This window comes from Rhincodon typus, chromosome 34 (assembly GCF_021869965.1).
Source record: "Rhincodon typus isolate 14 chromosome 34, sRhiTyp1.1, whole genome shotgun sequence".
Classification (NCBI taxonomy): domain Eukaryota; kingdom Metazoa; phylum Chordata; class Chondrichthyes; order Orectolobiformes; family Rhincodontidae; genus Rhincodon; species Rhincodon typus.
The window spans coordinates 1015566-1040094 of record NC_063365.1 but is presented as its reverse complement, the minus strand read 5'-3'; the positions used below and the strand labels follow the sequence as shown (position 1 = coordinate 1040094).

General features: G+C 43.6%; 1 protein-coding gene across 1 annotated transcript in view; it reads right to left on the bottom strand.

Moving 5' to 3' along the window:
• Nucleotides 1-23325, bottom strand: part of tbrg1 (transforming growth factor beta regulator 1) — a 58636-nt gene extending 35311 nt beyond the window's left edge. Inside the window, 5 exon segments of the mRNA XM_020517418.2 lie at nucleotides 2772-2808; nucleotides 7997-8079; nucleotides 10067-10124; nucleotides 14454-14620; nucleotides 23215-23325. Of these exon segments, the coding sequence (XP_020373007.2) occupies nucleotides 2772-2808; nucleotides 7997-8079; nucleotides 10067-10124; nucleotides 14454-14620; nucleotides 23215-23325 (456 nt within the window).
• Between the last annotated feature and the right edge of the window lie 1204 nt (nucleotides 23326-24529).

The following is a 24529-nucleotide window of genomic DNA, read 5'->3' as shown; positions in this document are numbered from 1 at the left end:
TTTCTGATTAAGCTAGCATTTATTGCCATCCCTAATTGCACAGACAGCAATTAAGAGTCAACCACATCTCTAGCATCTATGGAGAGAAATCAAGAGTTAATGAATGTTAACTCTGATTTCTCTCCACAGATGCTGCCAGACCTGCTGAGATTTTCCAGCAATTTCTGTTTTTGTTTCAGATTTCCAGCAGCTGCAGTTCTTTCAGTTTTTTTGTCTTTAGTGACAAGGGACTTGATTCTAAGGGGAACTGACAGGCAGATCTGCAGCAGCAAACAAGACTCTCGAATGGTATTTTGCCTCCCTAAGTGACAGATTTGCGAATGTCTCAACTTATTGATCATCTGGTAAAGTGGGCAGAGCAGTGGCAGATGGAATTTAATCCTGATAAGTGCAATGTGATGCATCCTGGAAGATCTAATAAGGGAAGGATATACACAATGAATAGTACGTCCCCAGGGAGTACTGAAGAACAAAGGGACCTTGGTGCACAAGTAGAGAGGGTGGTGAAGAAGGCATATGGATACTTGCTTTCGTTCACCAGGTGTAGAATATAGGACCAAGGAAGTCTTGTTACAACTTTATAAAGCATTGGTTAGGCCACACTATGTGCAGTTCTGGTCACCACACTACTGGAAGGACACAACTGTACTGGAGAGGAGGCTGAGAACATTTACCTAGGATGAAAGGTCTCGCTTATGAGGAGAGATCGGAAAGGCTGGATTTGTTTTCCTTGGAGCAGATGAGGCTGAGGGCTGATCTGATTGAGGTATACAAAATTATGAGAGGCATAGACACAGTAAATCTTGAGAATCTTTTCCCCATGGCAAAGTGTCTAAAAGCACAGGGCATAAGTTTAAGGTCAAGAGTAAAGTGGTTTAGAGGAGATCTGAGAAAAACCTTTATTCACTTGAGGGTGGTAGGAATGTGGAACGTGCTGCCTGAGAGGATGGTGGAGGCAGGTACTCTAACAACATTTAAGGAGCAGCTGGATGAGCACATAAATCGCCAGGGCACAGAAGGCTAAGGGCAAACTGCAGGTAAATGGGATTAGTGCATTTGGTGTTTGTTGGTCGGCATAGACATGGTGGGCCAAAGGGCCTGTTTCTATTTTGTATGACTTTATTTGGAGTGATGCATAGAAACATAAAATCCTTACAGTGTGGAAGCAGGCCATTCCGCCCATCAAGTCCACACTAACCCACCAAAGAACATCCCACCAAACCCACTCCTCTACCCTATTACCCTGCATTTCCCAGGGCAAATCCACCTAACCTGCACATCCCTGGACGCTACAGGCAATTCAGCACGGCCAATCTACCTAACCTGCACATTTGTGGACTGTGGATGGAAACTGGAGCACCTGGAGAAAACCCACACCTACACGGGAAGAATGTACAAACTCCACACAGACAATCCCCCAGGGGTGAAGTGACAATGGAACGCTCTTGTTTGAAAAAGTAATATTTTTTTAATTAACAGCCAGTTGATAATGCTGAGTCACTGCTTGTGTCTCTGTTAGAATTTATATCTATGTTGTTACCTTCCCCAATTTAAAGTGGATATAGCATTCTCATAGTCCTAGAAACCCACAGTATCAAAAAAATCTGATTTTACCATAAGGAAATGATTATTGGAACATGTTGTTTCTGTGTCATTCTCCCGGACATGCATCTAACATTGCTGCTCTCTGTAAATAAAACCAGGCTTCCCAAAGAGATGCTCGGACACAGAAATTTCAAGCTGCAAAACACATTGTCAGCGCACTCCATTTCTCAATGGAGGTAAAACCTTACTAAAGGATCTGAAATAAAAATGGAAAGTGCTGGAGAAACTCAGCAGGTCTCGCAGCATCTAGGGAGGTAGAAACAGGGTTAACATTCCAACAGGACTCAGCTTCAGAACTCTGTTTTTCTCTCCACAAATGCTGATCCAGAGTTTCTCCAGCTCTTTGTTTTAATTTCAGATTTTCAGCATCCGCAGTATTTTGCTTTTACTAAACAATCTTGTTCTGTAGCAAAGTCATTTGAATGTGGATTCACTCCACAATGTTATACAGGAACTGGCAGGACAGCTTACTGCTTTTGGTGGTCAGGATTCACAGGGACTTAACAAATTGCTGCTCCATGTCTTAGTGAGTCACAATTCACAGCTTTCTGGCTCTAGGGAAGAGGCTTACCCCATTGGGGTCATCAAAATAGCAAATGGGGTCAAGCTTCCTCTCGTCCAAGACTGCGGGCAACACTGGCACTAAGCCCACGTCACTTCTGACCTTGCCCTTGCTCCACACCCTGCTCTTGCTCCACTCTTGGTGCCTCTCCCTCTCCAGACCACAAGCTCCTTACTGTAGCTGCTCAAGTCTCAGAGCCTAGTCCAAGCCATCACCCAGCAGTAATAATTCCACTTCTGAGCTGCAAACTGTCTGACCCCAACCCCATCATTCTGGTGCTGCAAAAGGATGAAGACTCCAACATCAGCTACTAAAAGATCCTCAACAGCTTACATAGCTTGCTCCCCAAGGACCATAGTGAGAACATAAAACAATAATATATTTATAAGGTACTGTAAAAACACAGATTTTCAAATTTATATTCTGTTCTATAACATTCAAACTTTAAATACTTAAATCTATAATGTTCAAACTTTAAAAATTAATTTATTCAGGAAAATTAGATATCTTTATGCTTACACGTTGTTGCAAGTGAATCATACATGATGTAACAAATAATGAGAACTGGACAGTAACAACTCCACATGTATGCAAGAACACTTACCTCTCGATACAGAACTGCTTCCAAGCTAGATTTGGAACTATAGGAAGAAGAGAAAGCTAATTAGTGATTAATAAAAGGCAGCTTGACACTGGTACAGATTGGTTATATTTGGATCTTGGGTTGCCACAAAGCACTTTAGAGCCAATTATGTATTTTTGACATGAAATTTCTGTTGCAAGGTAGGGTAGACAGCAGCGAAGAGTGACATCAAGATCCCCAAAAACAACAAAAAATAATGACCATATAATATGTTCCAGTAACACTACTTGATGGATTCATACTAAAAAAGCTAACAGGGAGAAATCCTCTGCTTTTTGAAACAGGGCTACAGTATCAACTGTGTCAGATGGTGCCTCAGTTTAACATCTTGTCTAAAGGATGGAACCTCCAACTGCACAGCATTTAATCTATAGGGGAGAGTGAAGCCTGGATGATCTGTTCAAGACTAGAGTGGGGTTTGTACCCATGGTCTCTGACTCAATGACAGAATCACTCCTACTGAGCCACATCTGGATAAAATCCTTATGGTTTGGAATATAATGTGATGCCAAATGATAAATGTGTTTATATTAAAAAGCAAGCACTGGGAATGGGAGTTACACATACAGGCCCTAATCCTTGGTCCATTCCCACTTATCTTATCCATTCATCTATGTTGGGCAATGTGCCCTGTCCATTTGCCAGTGCCATATTAGTCCCTGCTAAAGTAATATGGCTAATTCTGGGACTTCAATTACTAAATATCAGTTGTGATAGTGATACTGTAAAATTTAAGGAGAGTAGGAATTAATTAAATGGTTTCATGAGAATTTCCTTGCACAATATGTTTTCAGTCCTACTATAAAGAATGAATTTGCTACATCTCATGCTGGCGAATGAGGTGGACCAAGTGTCGGTTAGAGAAGCAATTGAGTAAGAATGATCATTTAGATCAGTAATGCTGAAGTGCAAGGAATAGTTCCAAGTAAAACATTTAAATTGGATGAGAACTAATTTCAATAGGACGGGAAGGATCTAACCTGGAGAAAATAGAGGTCTACATGTTCCTGTGAGCATGAAGGGTGAGGTTGGCAGGAGTAGGGAACCCTGGATGACAAGAGACATTGAGGCTTTAACCAGAAAAAGAGGCCGCATGACTAAGGTACAGGCAGATGGGATCAAGGGAATCTCTGGAGGTATATAGGGGATACAGGAGTTTACTAAAGTAGGAAATCAGGACAGCAAAAAGGCGGGCACGAGATAGCTTTGGCTGAGAGGATTATGGTGAATCCAAAGAGATTCTTTAACTATTTTAAAGGAAAAAGAATAACTAGAGAGAGAACGAGATGCCTCGAGGACCAAAGTGGACATATATGTGTGGAACTGCAGGAGATGGGTGAGGGCCTCAATGAATATTTCTCCTCTGTGTTTACTGTGGAGAAAGGCATGAAGACTTGGGAACTTGAGGAAGTTAGTGGCGATATCTTGAGGACAATCTCTATCACAATACAGGTGTTGGAAGTATTGGAATCTATGAAGGTGGATAAATCTCCTGATCCTAATCAGATATATCCAAGAACCCTGCCAGAGACTACAGAAGAAAATGCGGGGGCCCTGGCTGAGGTATTTGCATCATCACTAGCCATGGGTGAGGTCCTGGAAGACTGGAGGGTGGCGAACGTGGTGCCCTTATTCAAGAAGGGCTGCAAAGAAAAACCTGGGAATTATAGACCAGCAAGCCGAAAATCTGTGGAATGCAAGTTATTTGAGAAGATTGTCAGGGATAAGATATGCATGCATTTAGAAAGACAGGGTTTGATTAGGTGTAGTCAGCATGACTTCTTGCATGGGAAGTCATACCCCACAAACTTTTTAGAGGTCTCTGACGAAGTGACCAAGAAGATTGATGAGGACAGCGCGGTAGATAGTCTATATGGATTTCAGTAAGGCACCACATGGTAGGCTGTTCTGGAAGGTTAGATCGCATGGAATCCAGGGACAGCTGGCAAATTGGATACACAACTGGCTTGATGGTAGGAAGCAGAGAGTAACAGTGGAAGGATACTTGTTGGACTGGAGGCCTGTGAGTAGTGGTGTGCCTCAGGAGTCGGTGCTGGGCCTATTGCTGTTTGTTATCTATATCAATGATTTGGATGAGAATGTACAAGGTATGTCTAGTAAGTTTGCGGAGGACAACTTACAAGCGGTATTGTGGACAATGAGGAAGGTTATCAGAAATTGCAGCAAGATCTTGATCAGCTGGGGAAATGGGCCGAGAAATGGCTAAAGGAGTTTATTATAGTAAGTGTGAGGTGCTGCATTGTGGCAAGTCAAATCAAGGTAGGAGTTTCATGGTGAATGGTAGGGCCTTAAGGAGTGTAGTGAAACAGAGGGACCTTGCAGTTCAGGTGCATGGTTCTCTAAAAGTGGAGTCACAGGTAGACAGGACAGTGAAGAAGGCTTTTGGTACATTGGCCTTCATCAGTCAGAGCACTGAGCATAGAAGTTGGGAAGTTATGCTGCAGTTGCACAGGACATTGGTGAGGATGCACTAGGAGTTTTGTGTTCAGGTTTGGTCACCTTGCTATAGGAAGGATGTTATTAAATTGGAAAGAGTACAGAAGAAATTTACAAGGATGTTGCCAGGACCCAAGGGACTGAATTATAGGGAGAGGTTCGACAAGCTAGGACTTTTTTCTTTAGAACCTAAGAGACTGAGGGGGGATCTAACGAAAGTGTATAATATCATGTGAGGCACAGATAGGGTGAATGGACTTCGTCTTTTTCCCAGAATTGGGGAATCGAGGACTAGAGGGCATCAGTTTAAGCTAAGAGGGGAAAGAACACATAGGAACCTGCGGGGCAATGTTTTTACACAGAGGGTGGTACGCATATGGAATGAGCTGTCAGCAGAAGTGGTTGAGGCAGGTACATTAACAACAATTAAAAAGCATTCAGACAAATACATGGATAGAAAAGGTTTAGAAGGATATGGGCAAGTGCAGGGAAGTGGGGTTAGTGTACATGGACTTTTTGGTCGACATGGACCTGTTTAGGCCGAAGGGCCTGTCTCCGTGCTGTAGGACTCTATGACTAACCAACGACTAACTGAAAAAGCTTTAATGGAACAAGAAATGATCTTTAAAGGAGGAGACAACTTGATACAGACTAGATACAGTCCAAAAAGGGTGAAACCAGTGCGACCAAAGCCAGGCACGTATGGATGACAATGGAGCTAGAGATTATGATGAAACAAGAAAAACAGGATGTTTGGTGCATGAATTCTTCAAGTGAGAATCAGAATCAGGTCAAATATATAAGTTTAAGATGGAAACTGAAGGACAATAAAGTTTGAGAGACAGAATACAAGAATAGAGTGGCAATCAATGTAAAAGGGAATGCACAAATCTTGTCAGTAGCATGCAATTGGAAAAAGGAAGTAAGAGTTGGAGGGAAATCTATTAGGTACAAATATGAATGATATTTTATCAGAGGCATATGACAAGGCCATCATATTTAGTAAAAACCAACATAAAGTATTCATTAAATTGTAGGATACCGATAAAATATGTGTAAAATTGATGGACAGTCTTAACATTGACAGGCAAGAGCCACTGGGAAAGCTGACTATTGTTTAGAGTAAACAAAATTTCATGGTCTAGATCCCAGATTCCTGTAGTAAATGGGAGAAGAGACCAGGGAAGGGCTTACCATAATCATCCAATCTTTCCATAATACAGGGGAGGTGACAGAGGATGGAGAATGTCATATGTAATATTCTTAATTCAAGAAAGGATGCAAGGACAGACCTAGTAACTACAGACCAGTGAGTTTAAGAAAATGGTTGACAAAATATCTATTACTGCGGGTCTGGATTTACGTGTACTCCAGACGGGGTATAGAATGCAGATTTCTTTCCCTAAAGGACATTAATGAACCAGATTATTTTAATGACAATCAACAATGATTACATGGTCACCATAAGACTAGCTTTTAATTCCAGATTTTATTGAATTCACATTTTACCATCTGCCACAAAGGAATTCAAGTCCATGTCTCCAGAACTTTAGCCTGGGCTTCTGAGCAGAGATGTCAGTTACTAGTACCACTACACCATTGCCTCTACTCAACAAAAAGGACTCGGACATTGAAATACACAGCAACATGTTGTATGACAAAAATCAATTGGAAGAGGACATGAATAGGCTTACAGACTGGGTGGGTGGAACCTAATGCTTTGCCCAGTGAGGTGATGAGATTTGCCAGAAGGGATAGGAGTGACAACTTGACTAAATAGCAGACTGTTAAGAAGAGTGCATAGATAGAGAGACCTCCTGGGTTGTATGTGCATAGAGCTTTGGAAGTGACAGAGCATATTGACAGGGTCATTGGCAAAGCATGTGCGCTTCAGAAATAGAAGCACCAAGTATAAAAGTAGGCAAGTTAAGTTGGCCTGCATAAAGGTCTGGTTAAACCACAGTTAGAGAACTGTATCTCAGTCTGGTCACCACACTTTAGGAAGGATGTGGAATATTTGACAGTGTGCAGGAGATTTATTAGCAAGGTGCCAGAGATGGAAAATTTTTGCTACAAGATCAGATTGAAGGAGCTAAGGTTGTTCCACTTAGAGCAAAGGAAGGAGTAATCAGATGGTGTTCGATAAGACAGTCAATGAAATTGTGTTCCCACAAGCTACTCACAGGAGGAACAAGTTGACATGGATTTAAGAGTCTAGGCAAGAGAAGAAGCAGGTATTGAGAGTAGAACCATTTTACAGAGCAAATGGCAATGATCTGGAACGGACTCATGATGGTGGAAATAGAGGAAAACAACTATGTCGAAAGGAAATTGGATGGGAAATTGGTGAGGGTAAGGAGAAAAGGAACTGACTTGACTGCCGTACAGAAAGCTGACACAGGCTCAAAGGCACAAATTGTCTCTTCTGTACTGTATATGATTCTAGATCCTCTAGGCCAGATCTTCTGGTCAGCATGGCAGTGAGTGCACCTGCAGGTCTATGAGGAACAAGCAGGGGCATGATATTAATTGAACAACTTATCGGAAGAGTTCTACCATTCTATTAACAGGAAATTGGATGAATAGAAAAAACATTTTGTGCAGACAGGAATAACAAGAAATGAGATGGCTAACCAACAACCAGCCTTCTCTATAAGCACTCTGCATCCCACTGCACCTAGTTCAGGTTTGCCTGTTCTGTTAAGGTTTTACACTGAAAGCCAGCTTACTTTGACTGCACAAGTCCTCGGTCCAGTATCCTCTGCTTGATTTCTTTAATGTGCAGCGGCCTCCCAGCCTCTTCCAGAACAATCTGTAACAAAACACGGGAGCTGTTTTCAGCAGCTGAGTCACATGATTCCTAATTCAGATGGCAGTACTGAAAAGGACATGTGAAGTTTAGAGTTGAAGTTTACAATACAATCTGAGAAAGATTTTTGGGAAATGCTGTATTACTGGTAGGCTGCCAATGCTTGCAATGGAACATTCCTGTTTCAGACACACTGAATCAGCAGGAAACTCGGAGTCTGATCCCCTGCATTGACGTTGCTGGAAAACACCCTTTATTTTGCCCCAATCTCCAATCCCACGTGGTTAGTGTTACAGTTAATAGAATGTTGTTTTGAAGTCAAGGAAAGCTGTTACCACTGCCTCTGACATTCAATTTTTTGTGCTGATGTCATGATCAAGGTTCTGATGAGATCTGGAGCAATGTGATTCTAATGGAACACTCTCCTAGCATCTGTGATCAGACTAATGCTTAGTCAGTGTTGCTGGACAGCACCATTAATTGCTCTTCCTATTTCCTGAAGAGAAAGAGGAACCTGTAAGAACAATAATTGGTGGTATAGGCTTGTGTTGTTCTAGATAGCTATGAGATACATGGAAAATCCTCAATTGCAAAGTCTGAACTTAAACAGCTTGGCTAAAGAAGAAGCTAGTTCCAGGCATTGATCTTCTGTACTAGCAACTATGGAGTGGTAAGGTTGCTGGACTAGCAATCCAGAGATCCAATCATCATGCTCTGGAGATGAGTTCAAATTCTAGCACAACATCTGGTGAACTATAAGTTCAACTAATTAATAATTTTGGAAATAAAAGCTAATGTCAGTAATGATCACTGGATTTTCAAAAAAATCATCTGGTTCACTGTTGTCATTTAGGGAAGGAAATTTGCCATCCTTACAGAGGCTCTCATGCATATCCTGCAACAGGACTCTAATACACTTTCTGCAGTGACATATTCAGTTTTTAATTCTTCGGTTTTTTTGTACAAGCCTAATGTACAGACTGAAACAGTAGCCATTCTGTGCCGGAAATATGTACAAGTTTGAAAAGACGCAGAGGGCTGGGCAGGAAATTGATGCTGGAAAGGAGTACGGGACTATGGATCATAATTGTGCAAGTGAAAATGAGGCACATGACCACACTGGAGAAATACAAGCAGCGGCACAGTGGTTAGCACTGCTGCCTCACAACGCCAGGGGCTCGGGTTCAATTCCAGCCTCGGGTCACTGTGTGGAGTTTGCACATTCTCCATGTGTCTGCATGGGTTTTCTCTGGGTGCTCTGGTTTCCTCCCATAGTCCAAAGATGTGCAGGTTTGGTGAACTGGTCATGCTAAATTGCCCATAGTGTCCAGGGATGTGTGCAGGCTAGGTGGATCAGCCAAGGGGAATACAGGGTTACAGGGATAGTGTAGGTCTAGGTGGGATGCTCTTTGGAGGGTCGGTTTGGACTCGATGGACCAAAAAGCCTGCTTCCATATTGTAGGGATTTTACGATTCAAAAGGATGATGTGTAGGTATTCAGATCAGCAAAGGAATGATTCTGAGAGTACTCATGAGGAATGAATGTGGGGTCTGATGTGTAGATATTCCAATCAACAGAGATGACTCTAGTAGTGCACAGGGTGCAAAATAACTGGTGCATGGTTACTCAGTGGAATGAGTCTGAAAGTATCTGGGGTGGGGGGCTGAGTGTTGCAGCTGGTATGTGAATACTCTGATCAATGAGTCAACGAGCACACGGGAGTGCTGAACATGGGAGCCTCTAACAAATCACGCCTTGGGTCAATGTGACCCATAACAACCATTGATGGTTCCCAAAACAGACTCATAACTTTACTGATGATAAGTGGGAGGCTGAAAGGGAGATAAATGACCTTTGTGAATCGGACAATTTTGGCAATCTTCCCCAATACGAGGTAAATATCAGTGTCACATCCGTGATTCAATCATTCTCAACATAAAAGGTAATTTATACCACAGGCTATAACGCTGAGTGAATAACAGTGCATACCTGTGCAGCATCCAACCACGTCATGTTTGGTTTGTCATTTACATCGGCTGTTGGTTCACTAGTGGGGAGAAATAGAAAATATAATACTTTTCATTATATTGTCTTTCACTAAAATGAGCCATGTACTGAAAGTGATGATAACCGATCACCAAGTCATCAAGTATAAAAATGAATGGCAAGGAGTGAACAACAGACTATAGTTCAGTGCTTCCCAAACTGTTTTCCAATCTGACTCCATACTAATAGTTGAAAATTAATGTGACCGGAGAAGCCAACAAGAACAACAGCAATAAAACAACATAGTCACATTCAGTACATAATTCCAAAATATGTGCAGCCACCACAGGCAGCCATTCAAGATGGTTTCCGAGATCCATCTGCAAATGCTCAGTTTCATGCAAAAGTGTGGACAACCACCATGATGTTGATGAGAACCTCAGTTCAACCAGTGCGTGCCAGTGCGCCACTGTGTATTGACATCAATGCAACATGGCATCAGCAATTTTAAAATTCCCAACATCATTTGGGAGTTCCTAAACCAGCACAAAAACACAACCCAAAGTCTCAGGCCTCCATTCCATCACTTGTAATGTCTGTTTTCAGATGTTGGCGAGCAGTTTACTCATTCCAGTCCTCCCAATAGCTCTGTGAATATACGGGCAGCTCCTTCTTTGTGACAGAATCTGCAGCTCAGTCACTTAGCTTAGTGCTTCAATGGTCTGTTTCTGTGTAGGGTGCATATTGCTCCACCTAGCGGCAATGTTGTTCACAAATACAACCATAAAATTTTTAAATGCTAACATAAAGGTAATGTTTTCAAAATCTGTTGTAAAATTATTCTTATTTTATTAAGTCGTGTGTGAAGTCTACTCAGTGAAGGTCCACACATCCCACCCTTTCCTACCACACACAAATGGTGGAACTGACAAATAAGGGGAAGATGAAACTTAATGCAGAGATGTTTGAAGTGTTCATGAAGAACAAGGAGAGAAAATATCAAATGAAAGATGCAAAATTAAGGGAGGTGAAACTGCAAAATGAATAAATGACTTCAAATCATTAAAGGCACAGGACAGGCTGAGAAATCAGTTAATAAACTTAATATGGGATCCTGGATTTTATAAGCAAGGGTATTGAATACCTAAAATAGCAATCACAGGATTCGAAGAGAACTTTCATATCCCCAAAGGGCAAGCAAGAATTTCATAAAGCTAGTGTCTTTGCATGGTCATGCTAAAAGGTAGAGGGAGATTAAGGGGGTACTAGACTAGGGGGTCACTCTTACACAGCGTGTTAGCACAAATGAGAGACTGAATGGCCTCTTTCTATACTGTAACCATTCTACGATTCTATTGTGCATTCAATAGTAGCTAACCTAGTCAACTAACTATGAATCAACTAAGGACTAAACATATGGTCTTCTCTGCCTGAAATGATTCAATGTCCAAAAAGGAAATGTGACAGGTTTTAATGCAAGCTGAAGGGAAAAAAGACCACATGTAATGCATGTTAGGTCAGTTGTGCAAACAGCAACCAAGCCAAATGCAGTAAGCTGAGACAGGAATGTAGAGGTAAATAGGTCAGACAGAGGAAGAATGAGAATACAACAGTAATCAATATACTATATTTATATAATATATACATAAGGAAATAGTCTGTAAATGGGAAGCGATTTGTAACAGACCAAGATGGGCGAGCCCCTAAATGAATATTCCATGTCAGTATTTACTGTGGAGAAAGACATGGAACTTGGGAAAATAAATATCTTGAAAACAGTCTACATTGCAGAAGAGGAGATGCTGGAGGTTTTGATACACATTAAGACAGATAAATCTCCATGACCTGATCAAGTGTATCCCAAGACATTGGAGGAAGCTAGGGAAGGAATTTCAGTGTCCCAAGCAGAGATATTTGTATCATTGATAGCCACAGGTGAGGTACCAGAAGACTGGAGAGTGGCTAACGCGGTTCCATTATTTAAGAAAGGCTGCAAGGAAAAGCCATGGAACTACAGACCAGTGAGTCTGACATCAGTGGAGGGTAAGTTGTTGGAGGGGATTCTGAGAGACAGGATGTCCATGTATTTGGAAAGGCAAGGACTGATTACGATAGTCAGAACACAAGAACACAAGAACTAGGAGCAGGAGTAGGCCGTCTGGCCCTTCGAGCCTGCTCCGCCATTCAATAAGATCATGGCTGATCCTTTCGTGGACTCAGATCCACTTACCCGCGTTCTCACCGTATCCCTTAATTCCTTTATTGTTCAAAAAAAATCTACCTTTTTTTTAAAAAGCATTTGCTAAAGTAGCGTCAACTACTTCACTGGGCAAGGAATTCCATAGATTAACAACCCTCTGGGTGAAGAAATTCCTTCTCAGTTCAGTCCTAAATCTGCTCCGTCTAATCTTGAGGCTATGCCCTCTTGTCCTAGCTTCACCCGCTAGTGGAAACATCGTCTCTACTTCTATCTTATCTATTCCTTTCATAATTTTATGTTTCTATAAGATCCCCCCTCAATCTTCTGAATTCCAATGAATATAATCCCAATCTACTCAGTCTCTACTCAGCATAGAGTTGTGCATGGGAAATCATGTCTCACAAACTTGATTGAGTTTTTTGAAGAGGTGTCCAAGAAAATAGATGAAGGCATTTCAGTACATGTTGTCTATGTGGACTTTAGCGAGTCCTCAGCATGATTCTGCATGGTAAGCTGGTTAGTAAGGTTCGATCAAGTGGGATCAAGGCATAGCTACCCAATTGGATACAAAATTGGCTTTACAGTAGGAGACAGAGGGTGGTGGTAGAGGGTTGTCGTTCAGACTAGAAGCCTGTGGCAAGCAGCTTGCCACAAGGAGTGGTTCTGGGTCCACTATTGTTCATCATTTATATAAACAATTTGGATGAGAATATAGGAGGCATGATTAGAAAGTTCGTGGATGACACCAAAATTGGTGTGATGGACAGTGAAGAAGATATTCTAAGAGTACAACAGGATATTAACTGGGCCAGTGGGCCGAGCAATAGCAGATGGAGTTTAGTTTAGATAAACGCGGGGTGTTGAACTTTAGTAAGATAAACCAGGATAGGACGTACACAGTTAATGATAGGGCCTGGGGAATGCTGTGGAACAGACAGATAAAGGGTACCTAGTTTCTTGAAAGCGGCATCACAGGTAGACAGGGTGGTGAAGAAGGAGTCTAGCACGCTTGCCTTCTTTGGTCAGAGCAATGAGTACTGGAGTTGAGACGTCATGTTATAAGACATTGGTAAGGCCACATTTGGAGTACTGTGTACAATTCTGGTCACCCTGCTATAGGATGGATGTTGTTACACTGGAAAGGATGAAAAAAGATTGACAAAGATGTTACCGAGACTGGAGGGTTTGAGTTATAAGGAGATGCTGGATAGGCTGGGACTCTTTTTCCCTAGCACATAGGAGACGGAGGAGTGACCTTATAGAGGTTTATAAAATCATGACAGGCATAGATAAGATTAATTGCCAAGGTCTTTTCCCCAGAGTATGGGGGTCGAAAACTAGAGGGCATAGGTTTAAGGCGAGAGGGGAAAGATTTAAAAGGGGCAACTTTTTCCACTCAGAGGGTGGTGTGTATGGAACGAGCTGCCAGAGGAAGTGGTGAAGGCCAGCACAATTACAACATCTGAAAGATTAGTAGACAGGTACATGGATAGGAAAGGTTTTGAGGGTTATGGTCCAAATGCAAGCAAATGGGACTAGTTCACTTTAGGAAACTTGGTCGGCATGGACAAGTTGGGCTGAAGGGTCTGCTTCTGTGCTGTATGAATCTATGAGCAAAAGATAGTGGATCTGCTGGAAATTACACTAAATCTTGGTAAACAAGAAATCGACAATTTTGGGCTCCCAAACTCTCTAGAAAACAATTTTTTTGTCCTCAATATTTGCCTTCAGGTTTCAAATCCCGTTTTCATCTTTTATTCCTCAATTCTGTAGGGTAGTTGACGTCTACAAGATCCTGTGACCTAAGGAGGACTTGGGAACATTGTAAATGAACGAATTTGCAGGATATCCCAAAGTGCTTTACAGAGAATCGGAAACTTGAGACTTGTGACACTGTTGTAATGTAGATGCACTTGGCACTCAAGTTGCATACAACAATCTCCCACAAACTTTAACGTGAAAAACCAGCGGATATTCTAGGTTACCAACGCAGATTCAAGGGTAAATATTGATCAAGACCAAAAATAAAAGCAAAGTACAAAGGGTGATTGAGAAGCACAAGAAATTCCACCACAATAATATCCTCAACTGAATCGTTCAAGCTAGTTAGCATTTTATAACCCAAGTATAGTCAGATATCCTCAAGTATTGACTGAAACATGACAGCACTGAACTCACAGCAAAATTTACCTTTCCAGTGCTTCACTGGTTCCTGACAAAATCGTCACATTATCCAGTGCCGGGAAAAGAGAATAAGTCCCCTGTCCATCATGGTCCATTTCAGCTTCAAAGTTGGACAGAGAATTCAAGGTGTCAATAGGAGATAGTGATGTCTCTGGAGAGTGATTGCTTGTGGACTAATCAGGGTAAAAACACACATAGCAACAATTAATTTAAACATGATTCACATCCCAAGGCTTCACTAAAACCTTATGTTCTGGTCAATGTCTGACCTTATGACAGTGCCACTAATCATAACGAGAAATACATCCTATCAATAACCAGCAAAAGATTCAGCCTGCTTACAATCCCAAATTGCTTTTTTAAGGCTTTCTATTAAAATTATTGAGAGGCAAGAGTTCAACTTTAGGATTTCAGGGTAGTGTAATGACAACCATGCAAGATTTCCATCCTTGTTTTACATGGTGCTTGATCGAGCCTACAGGCCACAAACAAATCAATCAGTCCAAATGGTCTACGTTGACGTTCATGTGCCAAATGAGACTCCTCCCACTATATTTCACCCCAACTTTATCAATATATCCTTCTATTCCTGATTCTGTCATGTGCTATTCCCTTGCCTTCTTCAGTGCTATGCCCTAAAGTTTGTTGGCAACTATGGGCTCTGGTACATCTTTAGGTTTGGCCAGGTACTGCTGTGGTTTACTGCTGCCTTCTGCACTATAGTTTTCAGGACTCTCTCCTCTTTTAGGACTTGCCAGTAGGCTCATTGGAAAGATTTACAAATTGATAATCGACCTGTTTGACCATTTTATAAACATAGCTTCCATGGCCATCAAGTCCTGGAGTGGGACTTAAACCAAGAACTTCTGGTTGAGAAGCTGGGGCACTACACACGATACCTGATTCTGCTTCACCAATATGAAAAGGTAACGTGAAAGTTAAACCTATTAAAGATTGAAATTGAGATTGGAGCTCATGGCATTTCAAGAGATCTAGATAGAAGCCAAATATGAAGCTCAGTGTCAAGTGGTGATTTTGTTTGGCAGAATCTGGAATGTTGCGCACTGATACTGGTAGAAAATTCAGTATGGGAAAGGATGTCATCCAGCAAAATGATCATATTGAAAGATTTAGAACACCCTCTACTGGTGCACTTATGCAGCCACTCACCAACTACACAACACTGAGTGAGGGATGTTTAACATGGAACATTCTCAGATATTCAGCAATCGTGTAGAACAAGCTGATGGAAAATTTCAAATCAGGCTCAACAAGATAAAAACAGAAGTTGCTGGAAAAGCTCAGCAGGTCTGGTAGCATCTGTGAAGAAAAATCAGAGTTAACGTTTTGGGTCCAGTGACCCTTCCTCAGGCCTGAGATAATATAACTGAGATAATAACTTCAGTCCAATATACCCTAATTGTGTGCCAGTTATCTTAATGGTTAAGCTGAAGGAAACCCTGAATGGTCAGACAGGACATCATTGTTCCTGTAACAGCACTAACTCCTTGGGTCAGTTCAAAATGGTAGTTGTAACAAAGAAGAACAAGTCAATTATACACCTCCAGAGATCCTAAAGACTAAAACAAAACTGTGAAGTGGAGCATTCTGCTCTGCTGACTATTGCAACTACATATCTACGCAGTGTTAACATTTTCACGATCCTCCATGTCTACAATGGGATATTGGCAAGTTCATCTCAGAGAACCATTTCATATCTACTGACATTCCACATTTCTTGGGAAAGGCCTTGTCAGAAATATGCCTCATTTGTGATCAGCTCAACAACAGAAGTTTTCCAGTGGAAAATGTATGGCCTGTGGAAGGACTGTAGGGGTTAGAGGTCATTGCAGATGGGTTTACAACAGTTGTGTTTAGAGAGACATCTGAAGGTGCAACTTAAGTCTATAACACCTAGAAACTCTTCATTATTGATGCAACAAACACTGTGATGCAACACATGGATTGAGGTAAGAGGTAAGAACACTGGAACAAGAGACAGCCATTTAGCACCTACCGCCTGTTCCAGCATCCAATGAGATCATTACTGATCTATGACTTAACTCTAGAGGCTCTCTTTTGTTCTTTATTATATAACACTTGCAGGAAACCAAAACCCTAACAATCTCGGATTTAAATTTAGCAATTCATCTTCCATCAATCACCATTTGTGGAAGACAGTTCCAATGTTTATCCCAATTTCTGAAGCCAATCTCCAAAGCAAGGCATCTCAATCTAGACTTGAAGCAGCGCAGGTGCAGAATGAGCTAGTCACCTATGCATTAATAGCATAGCGTTAACAGGAATGCAATACACACAGACCGAGTATCTAGTGATTGTGATTCACACAACGTACTTGAAGCCCAAGGTGACAGCTGGGATGTTGTACATACTGAAATGGATCTTCATCAAACTAAGCGAATGAGTGTGATTGAGAGTTGAATGAGACTGCCAGAGAGACTTGTGAGTGTGAAGGAGGGTGGGTGTGTGGGTGAGGGAGCGAGTGAGTGAGTGTTCAGAGTCTGTGACACCCAGCCAGGACTTTAACAACAGTTTGCAAAGATTTGGTCCAGTCCTCCAAGTCAGGAACCACTATTACAGTTTGGAATTGTGGCTTGAGCTTAGGCAAGGGTTGGTGCTGACCTTCGAGATGTATGTAACCATGGCCTGCAGATCATGTTTGCTTCCAACAGTCATTTCACAGCAGCTACTGCATACAGCATTCTGAGAAAACTGAAGAAAATATGTGGACTACTGGACATCTGAGTAACAGTCAACAGTTCACAATTAGCGTCTGCACAATTTGAAGAAGTTGTACTTGTCCTGGCAGCCAAGACACTAGGAATTAAATATCACCTCACAAGCCACAGTTCATCACGCCAATCTGATAATGCAGTCAAATCATCAAACAATTCCTCCCAAAATACAAGGAGCTTTGTTAATCAGTTGCTAGCTTGATCAGTTTGATGCAACACATTGGGCGAGGTTGGACACACAAGCCCTGCATAGAGATACAACATGCAAGGCTGGTAAGACATAACATTTGTAGCAAGTTTTGGCTCTCGAGTTACTCCAGCTCAGAGTTGATGAGCTGGAGTCTGAGGTTTGAATACTGCAACACACCAGGGAGGGAAAGAGTTACCTGGGTGCTGTGTTTCTGGAGGCAGTCATACCTTGTAGGTTAAGTATTTCAAATTTTGCTGGTGGTCAGGGGTGGGAGGGTGTCACTACAAGTGAGGCAGTAGCAGTGTCATGAATTTAGCATTGGAGGAGCCTCAGCTCTTAACTATGTCCTGAGAGCTCAGGAGAGGTTATTAAAATTTCCAGAATAAGTAACAGGACAGAGAGTGTAGAAAGGGTCAGGAATCTAATTTCAGACACATCATATATGGGGACAACTATGAGAGGAGGGGAGTGGTGGGGTGCGTCTATGCAGGTCTGAGGGTTTTGTGCTTAAATGCATGCAGTGTACAAAACAAGGTAAATGTGCTTGTAGCGCAGACAGAAATTGGCAGCTACAATGTTATGGGCATCAGGGCTAGGGACTAAATAACCAAGGATACATGTCCTATCAAAAGGACAGGCAAATATGCGGGGGTGAAGCAGGGAAACCTTCTTAGTAAGAAATGACTAACTAAACTGCAAGAAACAATATCAGGTTGGTGTTGTGATTGGAATAATATCAGCCAGGTATCATAGAATGCATTCCCGGATTGGGGCCGGTAATCTGGAGGTGTGTGTGTGCGTGCGTGCGTGCGCGTATGTGTGTACGCGTTGGGGAGGTGCTGGGAAGGGCATTCAAATGGCATCAGGAACGCTGCACAAAAGGCTCTCCTAAGCAGAACAGGCAGGTTACTTCAGGGGACGAAGTTTGGTGTCGAAACCACTGGAATGACTCTCCATGGACAAAAGGCATGATCAACACATGGTGAGGTCCCATGACATAAAAAATTCAGGTGGGGGGGGCGATCCTGAACAAGAACATGGACCACACGAAAGCTTCAAACTTGCAAACAGAGAAGGAGCAAAACACACTCTGCCCCTCAGAACATATGCCAAGGCTGTTGGAACCCATGGGTTCTCTCCCTCCATCGAGGGTCCAAGAAACCTCCTAAGATGAGATGGACATGGCAGATGTCATATCCTCAATGCCATCGCCTCCTGAAGAAGGTATGTTTCCGCCGAGATGCTCTGAGGGCAAGAGGTGGGCTACAGTCCAGCACACAGCACCCATATCCGAGGCACAGTCAGAGGAACTGGGTCAGGTGCAAAATCACTCCATGTGAAGCTACAGGAAAAAGAATGGGCCTATCCCAGGACTTAGAGGGGGAGGGTTGTAGTAATTGGAACGAGGTCAGTCAGGTGGATCTCACAGAATGTGAGTTCCTTTATTGGGGTTGTAAACCTGGTCCAATCAGGGAGTCCTGGCTGACAGATATAAACAAGGAAGTCAAGGGTTTTGCTCACTCTAGGAGCTGGCTTGGTGCAAGCAGGCTCAGTGTCATGTACTATGCACGTATAAATAAAGGGTGACTTGGTGATGGGATACCAGCCTTTGTGGAGTTATTTCAGTTAGAAGGCATGGAATTTGTGTGGGTAGAGTTGAGGAACCACAAAGGACAAACAGACCTGCTGGGAATTATGTACAGACGCCCTAGCAGTAGTGAGGATGTGAGATAGAAAATAAATCAGGAGATAGAAAAGCACCAGCAAAGAAAGGCAGCATTACAATAATCATGTGGAACTTCAACATGCAGTTCGACTCGGGAAATCAGGCTGGCAGTAGATCCCAACAAAAGAAATTTGTGGAATGTGTACGACCTGGTCTTTTTGGAGCATCTTGTGGTAGGGCCCCCTGAGAACTGGCAATTCTGTATTTAGTGATGTGTAGTGAGGCAGACTTGATTAGGGAGCTGTAGGTGAAGGTACCCACTAGGAGGCAGTGACCACAATTTGATAGAATTCCCCCTGCAGTTTGAGAGGGAGAAGGTGGAATCAGATTTAACGGTATTATAACTGAGTACAGATAACTACAAAAACATCACGGAAGAATTGGCCAGAGTTAATTGGAAGGGGAGCCTAGCAGGGAAGACAGTGGAGCAGCAATGGCAGAAATTTCTGGGGGTAGTTTCAGAGGCATAGCAGAAATTTATCCCAAGGAAGAAGAAACATACTCCAGGGAAGATGAGGCAACCTTGGCTGATAAGGGAAATCAGGGACAGCATAAAACCAACAGAAAAAGCTTCCAATGTGTGAAATAAAAACAGAAAAAACTGCAGATGCTATAAATCAGGAAAAATAAAACAGAAGTTGCTGGAAAAGCTCAGCAGGTCTAGCAGCATCAGTGAAGAAAAATCAGAATTAACGTTTAGGGTCCAGTGACCCTTTCTCAGAACTGATGGTAGCTATGCAGAAGATAGGGTGGAGGAGGAGGTAAGGAGTAAATGATAGATGATGATACAGCCCAAAGAGAGAGAAGAGCAGTTGGGTAGACAAAGGAGTCGATAACAATCTGCCTAGGAGAGTGAACAGCTGTTAGTGGGGACCGTCAGTGGCTAACAATAGGTAGTGTGTAATGGCAGACTATGTGATAACAAGGTCTGGTGTGTGGGGTAGGGGGCTAGGACATGGGAGAGTTTAGGCCCTAAAATTAGTGAATTCGATATTGAGTCCAGAGGGCTGCAGGGTCCCCAAGCAGAAACTGAGGTGTTGATTTTCCAGCTTGCGTTGAGCTTCGCTGAAACACTACAGCAAGCCTGAGACAGATGTTGGGCAGGGAACAGGGTGGTATGTTAAAGTGGAAGGCAACTGGAAGCTCAGGGTCCTTTTCGCATGCAGAATATAGATGGTCTGCGAAGCAGTCACCCAGTCTACACTTCATTTCCCCAACTTACAGGAGACTTTTACAGCCTATTATTAAGGATAAGATTGCGGAATACTTGGAAGTGCATGGTAAAACAGGACTGAGTCAACATAGCTTTGTCAAAGGGAGGCTATGCCTGATAAATCTGTTAGAATTCTTTGAGGATATAATGAATAATTTAGACAGAGCAGAGTCAGTGGATGTGATCAATTTGGATTTCTAGAAGGCCTTTGACAAGGTGCCTCACGGGAGGCTGCTAAGATCAGAGCCATAATATTAGGGGGAAGGTACCGGCATGGATAGAGATTGGCTGACTGGCAAAAGGCAGAGAGTGGGGATAAAGGGGTCTTTTTCAAGTTGGCAGCCAGTGACTAGTGGAGTTCCACAGGGGTCAGTGTTGGGACCACAACAAGTCAAGTTATACATTAACAACATGTGCGAAGGAGCCAAGGGCGTTGTTCCAAGGTTTGCAGGTAACACAAAGATAGGTGGAGGGCCAGACAGTGTTGAGAAAGTGGGGAGGCTGCAGAAGGATTTGAACAGGCTAGGACAGTGGGAAAAGAAATGGCAAATAGAATACGATGTGGGAAAGTGAGGTTATGTACTTTGGGAGAGAGACTAGGACATTAACTATTTTCTAAATGGGGAAAGAATTCAGAAATCTGAAGCAGAAAGGGACTTGGGAGTCCTTATTCAGAATTTTCTTAAGGTTAACATGCAGGTTCAATTGGTACTTACAAAGGCAAATGCAACGTTAGCATTCATTTCAAGAGAGCTAGAAGACAAGAGCAGGGATGAATTGCTGATGCCGTATAAGGCTCTGGTCAGACCACGTTCGGAATATTAGGAGCAGGTTTGGGCCCATATCTAAGGAAGGATGTGCTGATCTTGGAGAAGGTCTTGAGGAAGTTCACAAGAATGAAGGGCTTGTCACATTAGGAGCAGTTGAGGACTCTGGGGGTGTAGTCGATGGAAGTTTAGAAAGATAACGGAGGATGTCGGAGAACACCGAGAGGCTTGGATAGAGTGGACATGGGGATGATGTTTCTACTAGTGGGAGAGACTAGGACCGGAGGGCAGGGCCTTGCAGTGAAGGTATGACCTTTTAGAACTGAAATGAGAAGGAACTTCTTCAGCCAGAGGGTGGTGAATATGTGGTACTTGTAAGTGCAGAATGCTGTAGAAGCAAAGTCAGTGAGTGTCTTTAAGTTAAAAATATACAGGTTCTAGATTAGTAAGTGGATCAAGGGTGCAGGCAGAAGGCAGGAGAATGGCACTGAGAAACATATCAGCCATGATAAAATGGTAGTGCAGACTCAATGGGACAAATAGCCTAATTCTGCTCCTGTATCTTACGTACTTACAGTCTGTAGTCTTCAAATACCAAGAACAGTCCTCTAGCCTCAATATTCCATAGAGAAATACACTTGTGAACTAGACTGCATGGAACATCTGTAGTATTACTACAATCAATAAACTATGGTGCTACAGAGCAGATGAATCATCAAGGTCAGAGGAAAGGCATGGAATGCTGAAACATGTAGGGATATAATGGGTCACAAAACATGAATCACCATCAAGATTTTGTTCATGAGCCCATATCTGACATTGCAAACTTTACTGAAATGCAGTTCCCAGCTCCCACCTTCTTGAAATTAAGCAATAAAAGCTAAAACAGCAGGAACCCCAATGCTCTGACACTTACAATAGATCGAGAAGCCTCCATCTCACAGGATGGATGATTTCTTCCTGCACTTGTTGCTTGAGATTGTGGGTTGAGACAGCACTCAGTACTGGCTCCTGCAGCTGCTGTTTAACTGGGATTGTTAATGAACCACAGCTATTCAACAATATAAAATAACAAACTGTGGATGCTGGAATTCCAATACAAAAATTGCTGGAAAAACTCAGCAGGTCTGACAACTCTGTTTTCTAACGTTTGCTATCGTTAGATGCTAACGTTTCAAGTCCAATGACCCTTCTTCAGAACACTGGGCTTGAAATGTTAACTCTGTTTACTCTCTATCGATGAGGCCAGACCTGCTAAGTTTCTCCAGCAATTTCTGCTTTTTGTTACAGCTATTCAATATTCGCCTACTGTATAAAGCAATATCGATACAAGATGATTTTGTCATTGTTGCCGGAGGGCACAGAGGAACTTTGCAGTTCCCTGATAGATAATATTGCTCGTCATATCCCTATTCAGCACTGAGACTTCTCATTACCATTTGGAATTTGTATCATGGTAAGGTCAACATTGACTGTCTATTAAGAAGGATCTGTGGCACAGATGTACAAACACAGTTGACTCAGGCAGGTAAAGAGGCGGAGGTCAAAGCTCAGCTGACACAAGCCACGACGTCTCTCAAGTTAAATGTCCAGTACTGAACAGTCAGGTGCAGTGCTGGCCCCATATCCAGGAGGACAGAGTGCAGCTCTACACTTGGTGTCTTTGTTTGGAGGAAGGGGTAGTTGCCGATCTGTTTTCTGTGCACATGGGGGCAATGCAGCTCCGTCCTCAATGCCCACTGGGGGAGGGAGTGTGCAGCTCTGTCCTCAGAGCCCCGGAAGGAGGTGAAGGGGGTGTAGCTGTACCTTCGATGCCCAGGGAAGGGAGCAGCTTTGCCCTTATTTGGACGGACGAGGGATGGGGTGGTCGTGGCTCTCTTAGTGACCAGGGAGGGAATGCAGCATTGCCGTCAGTGCCCTGGATGAGGGTGTGAAGGGGGTGTGCAGCTCTGCCCTCGGTGCCTAGGGATGGGGTGCCCGGGAAGGGACGCGTTGAGAAGGATGGAATCAGTGCCCAAACATTGGACCGATCGGTACCAAAACTCAACAGTGCCCGCGGGAAAGGTAGGGCCCGAGGCCTGGGCCCACGACACGGGGTCGGGGCGGGAAACTTACCACTGGCAGGAGAATCGGGGGTTTGTGTCCGTGCCGGAGCTGCTCCTTCCCGTGGATCATCGGCGACTTGTGAAGGATCTCCCCTTCCGTCTCCAGACTGTGAGACTCCATAATGGAGCGGGGCCTGTCCGGCCGTCGGGCTAACAGCTCGGACCTTCTCGGGGCCGCTCGGAGGGAGGGAGAGTCGGGGACATTCGGGAGAGCTCGATTAGACTCGGCGTCACTCGGGAAGATTCGGCGCTACACGCGGAGATTCGGGTTGACGCCGGACCACTCGGTGGGACTCGGGACAAATCGGCGCCGCGCACCGTCGCTCGGGAAGATTCGGCATCACTCCGCCGGGCTCTGGGCGATTCACAGTCGCTCCGGTTCCGGGTCGTTCGGGAGCGCTCGGGGAGACTCGGCGCTGCACTGGGCGCTCGATAAGACTCGGGAGGCGTCGTGAATCCTCGCTGGTTAGGGTTTGGGCCGCTCGGGGAGATTCAAGTGATTGCAGGACCCTTCGGCCCCGAGATCATAAATAACAACAACTTTTACCAGCACAGTGTCTTTAATGTAGTACAACATTTCACAGGAATGTTACAAAACTACGTTAGATACGGAGATAACAAGGTGCAGGGCTGGATGAACACAGCAGGCCCAAGCAGCATCATAGGAGCAGAAAGGCTGACGTTTCGGGCCCAGACCCTTCATCAGAAAAGGGGAAGGGGGTTCTGAAATAAATAGGGAGAGAGTGGGAGGCGGACAGAAGATGGATAGAGGAGAGGATACAAACAGGTCGAAGAGGCGGGGATGGGGCCAGTAAAGGTGAGTGTAGGTGGGGAGTTAGGGAGGGGATAGGTCAGTCCAGGGAGGACGGACAGGTCAAGGGGGCGGGATGAGGTTGGTCAGTAGGAGATGGGGTTGCGGCTTGAGGTGGGAGGAGGGGATAGGTGGGAGGAAGAACAGGTTAGGGAGGCGGGGACGAGCTGGACTGGTTTTGGGATGCGGTAGGGGGTGGGGAGATTTTGAAGCTTGTGAAATCCACATTGATACCATTGGGCTGCAGGGTTCCCAAGCGGAATATGAGTTGCTGTTCCTGCAACTTTCGGGTGGCATTGTTGTGGCACTGCAGAAGGCCCAGGATGGACATGTCGTCTGAGGAATGGGAGGGGGAGTTGAAATGGTTCGTGACTGGGGGGTGCAGTTGTTTATTGCGAACCGAGCGTAGGTGTTCTGCAAAGCGGTCCCCGAGCCTCCGCTTGGTTTCCCCGATGTAGAGGAGGCCACAAAGGGTACAGCGGATGCAGTATACCACATTGGCAGATGTGCAGGT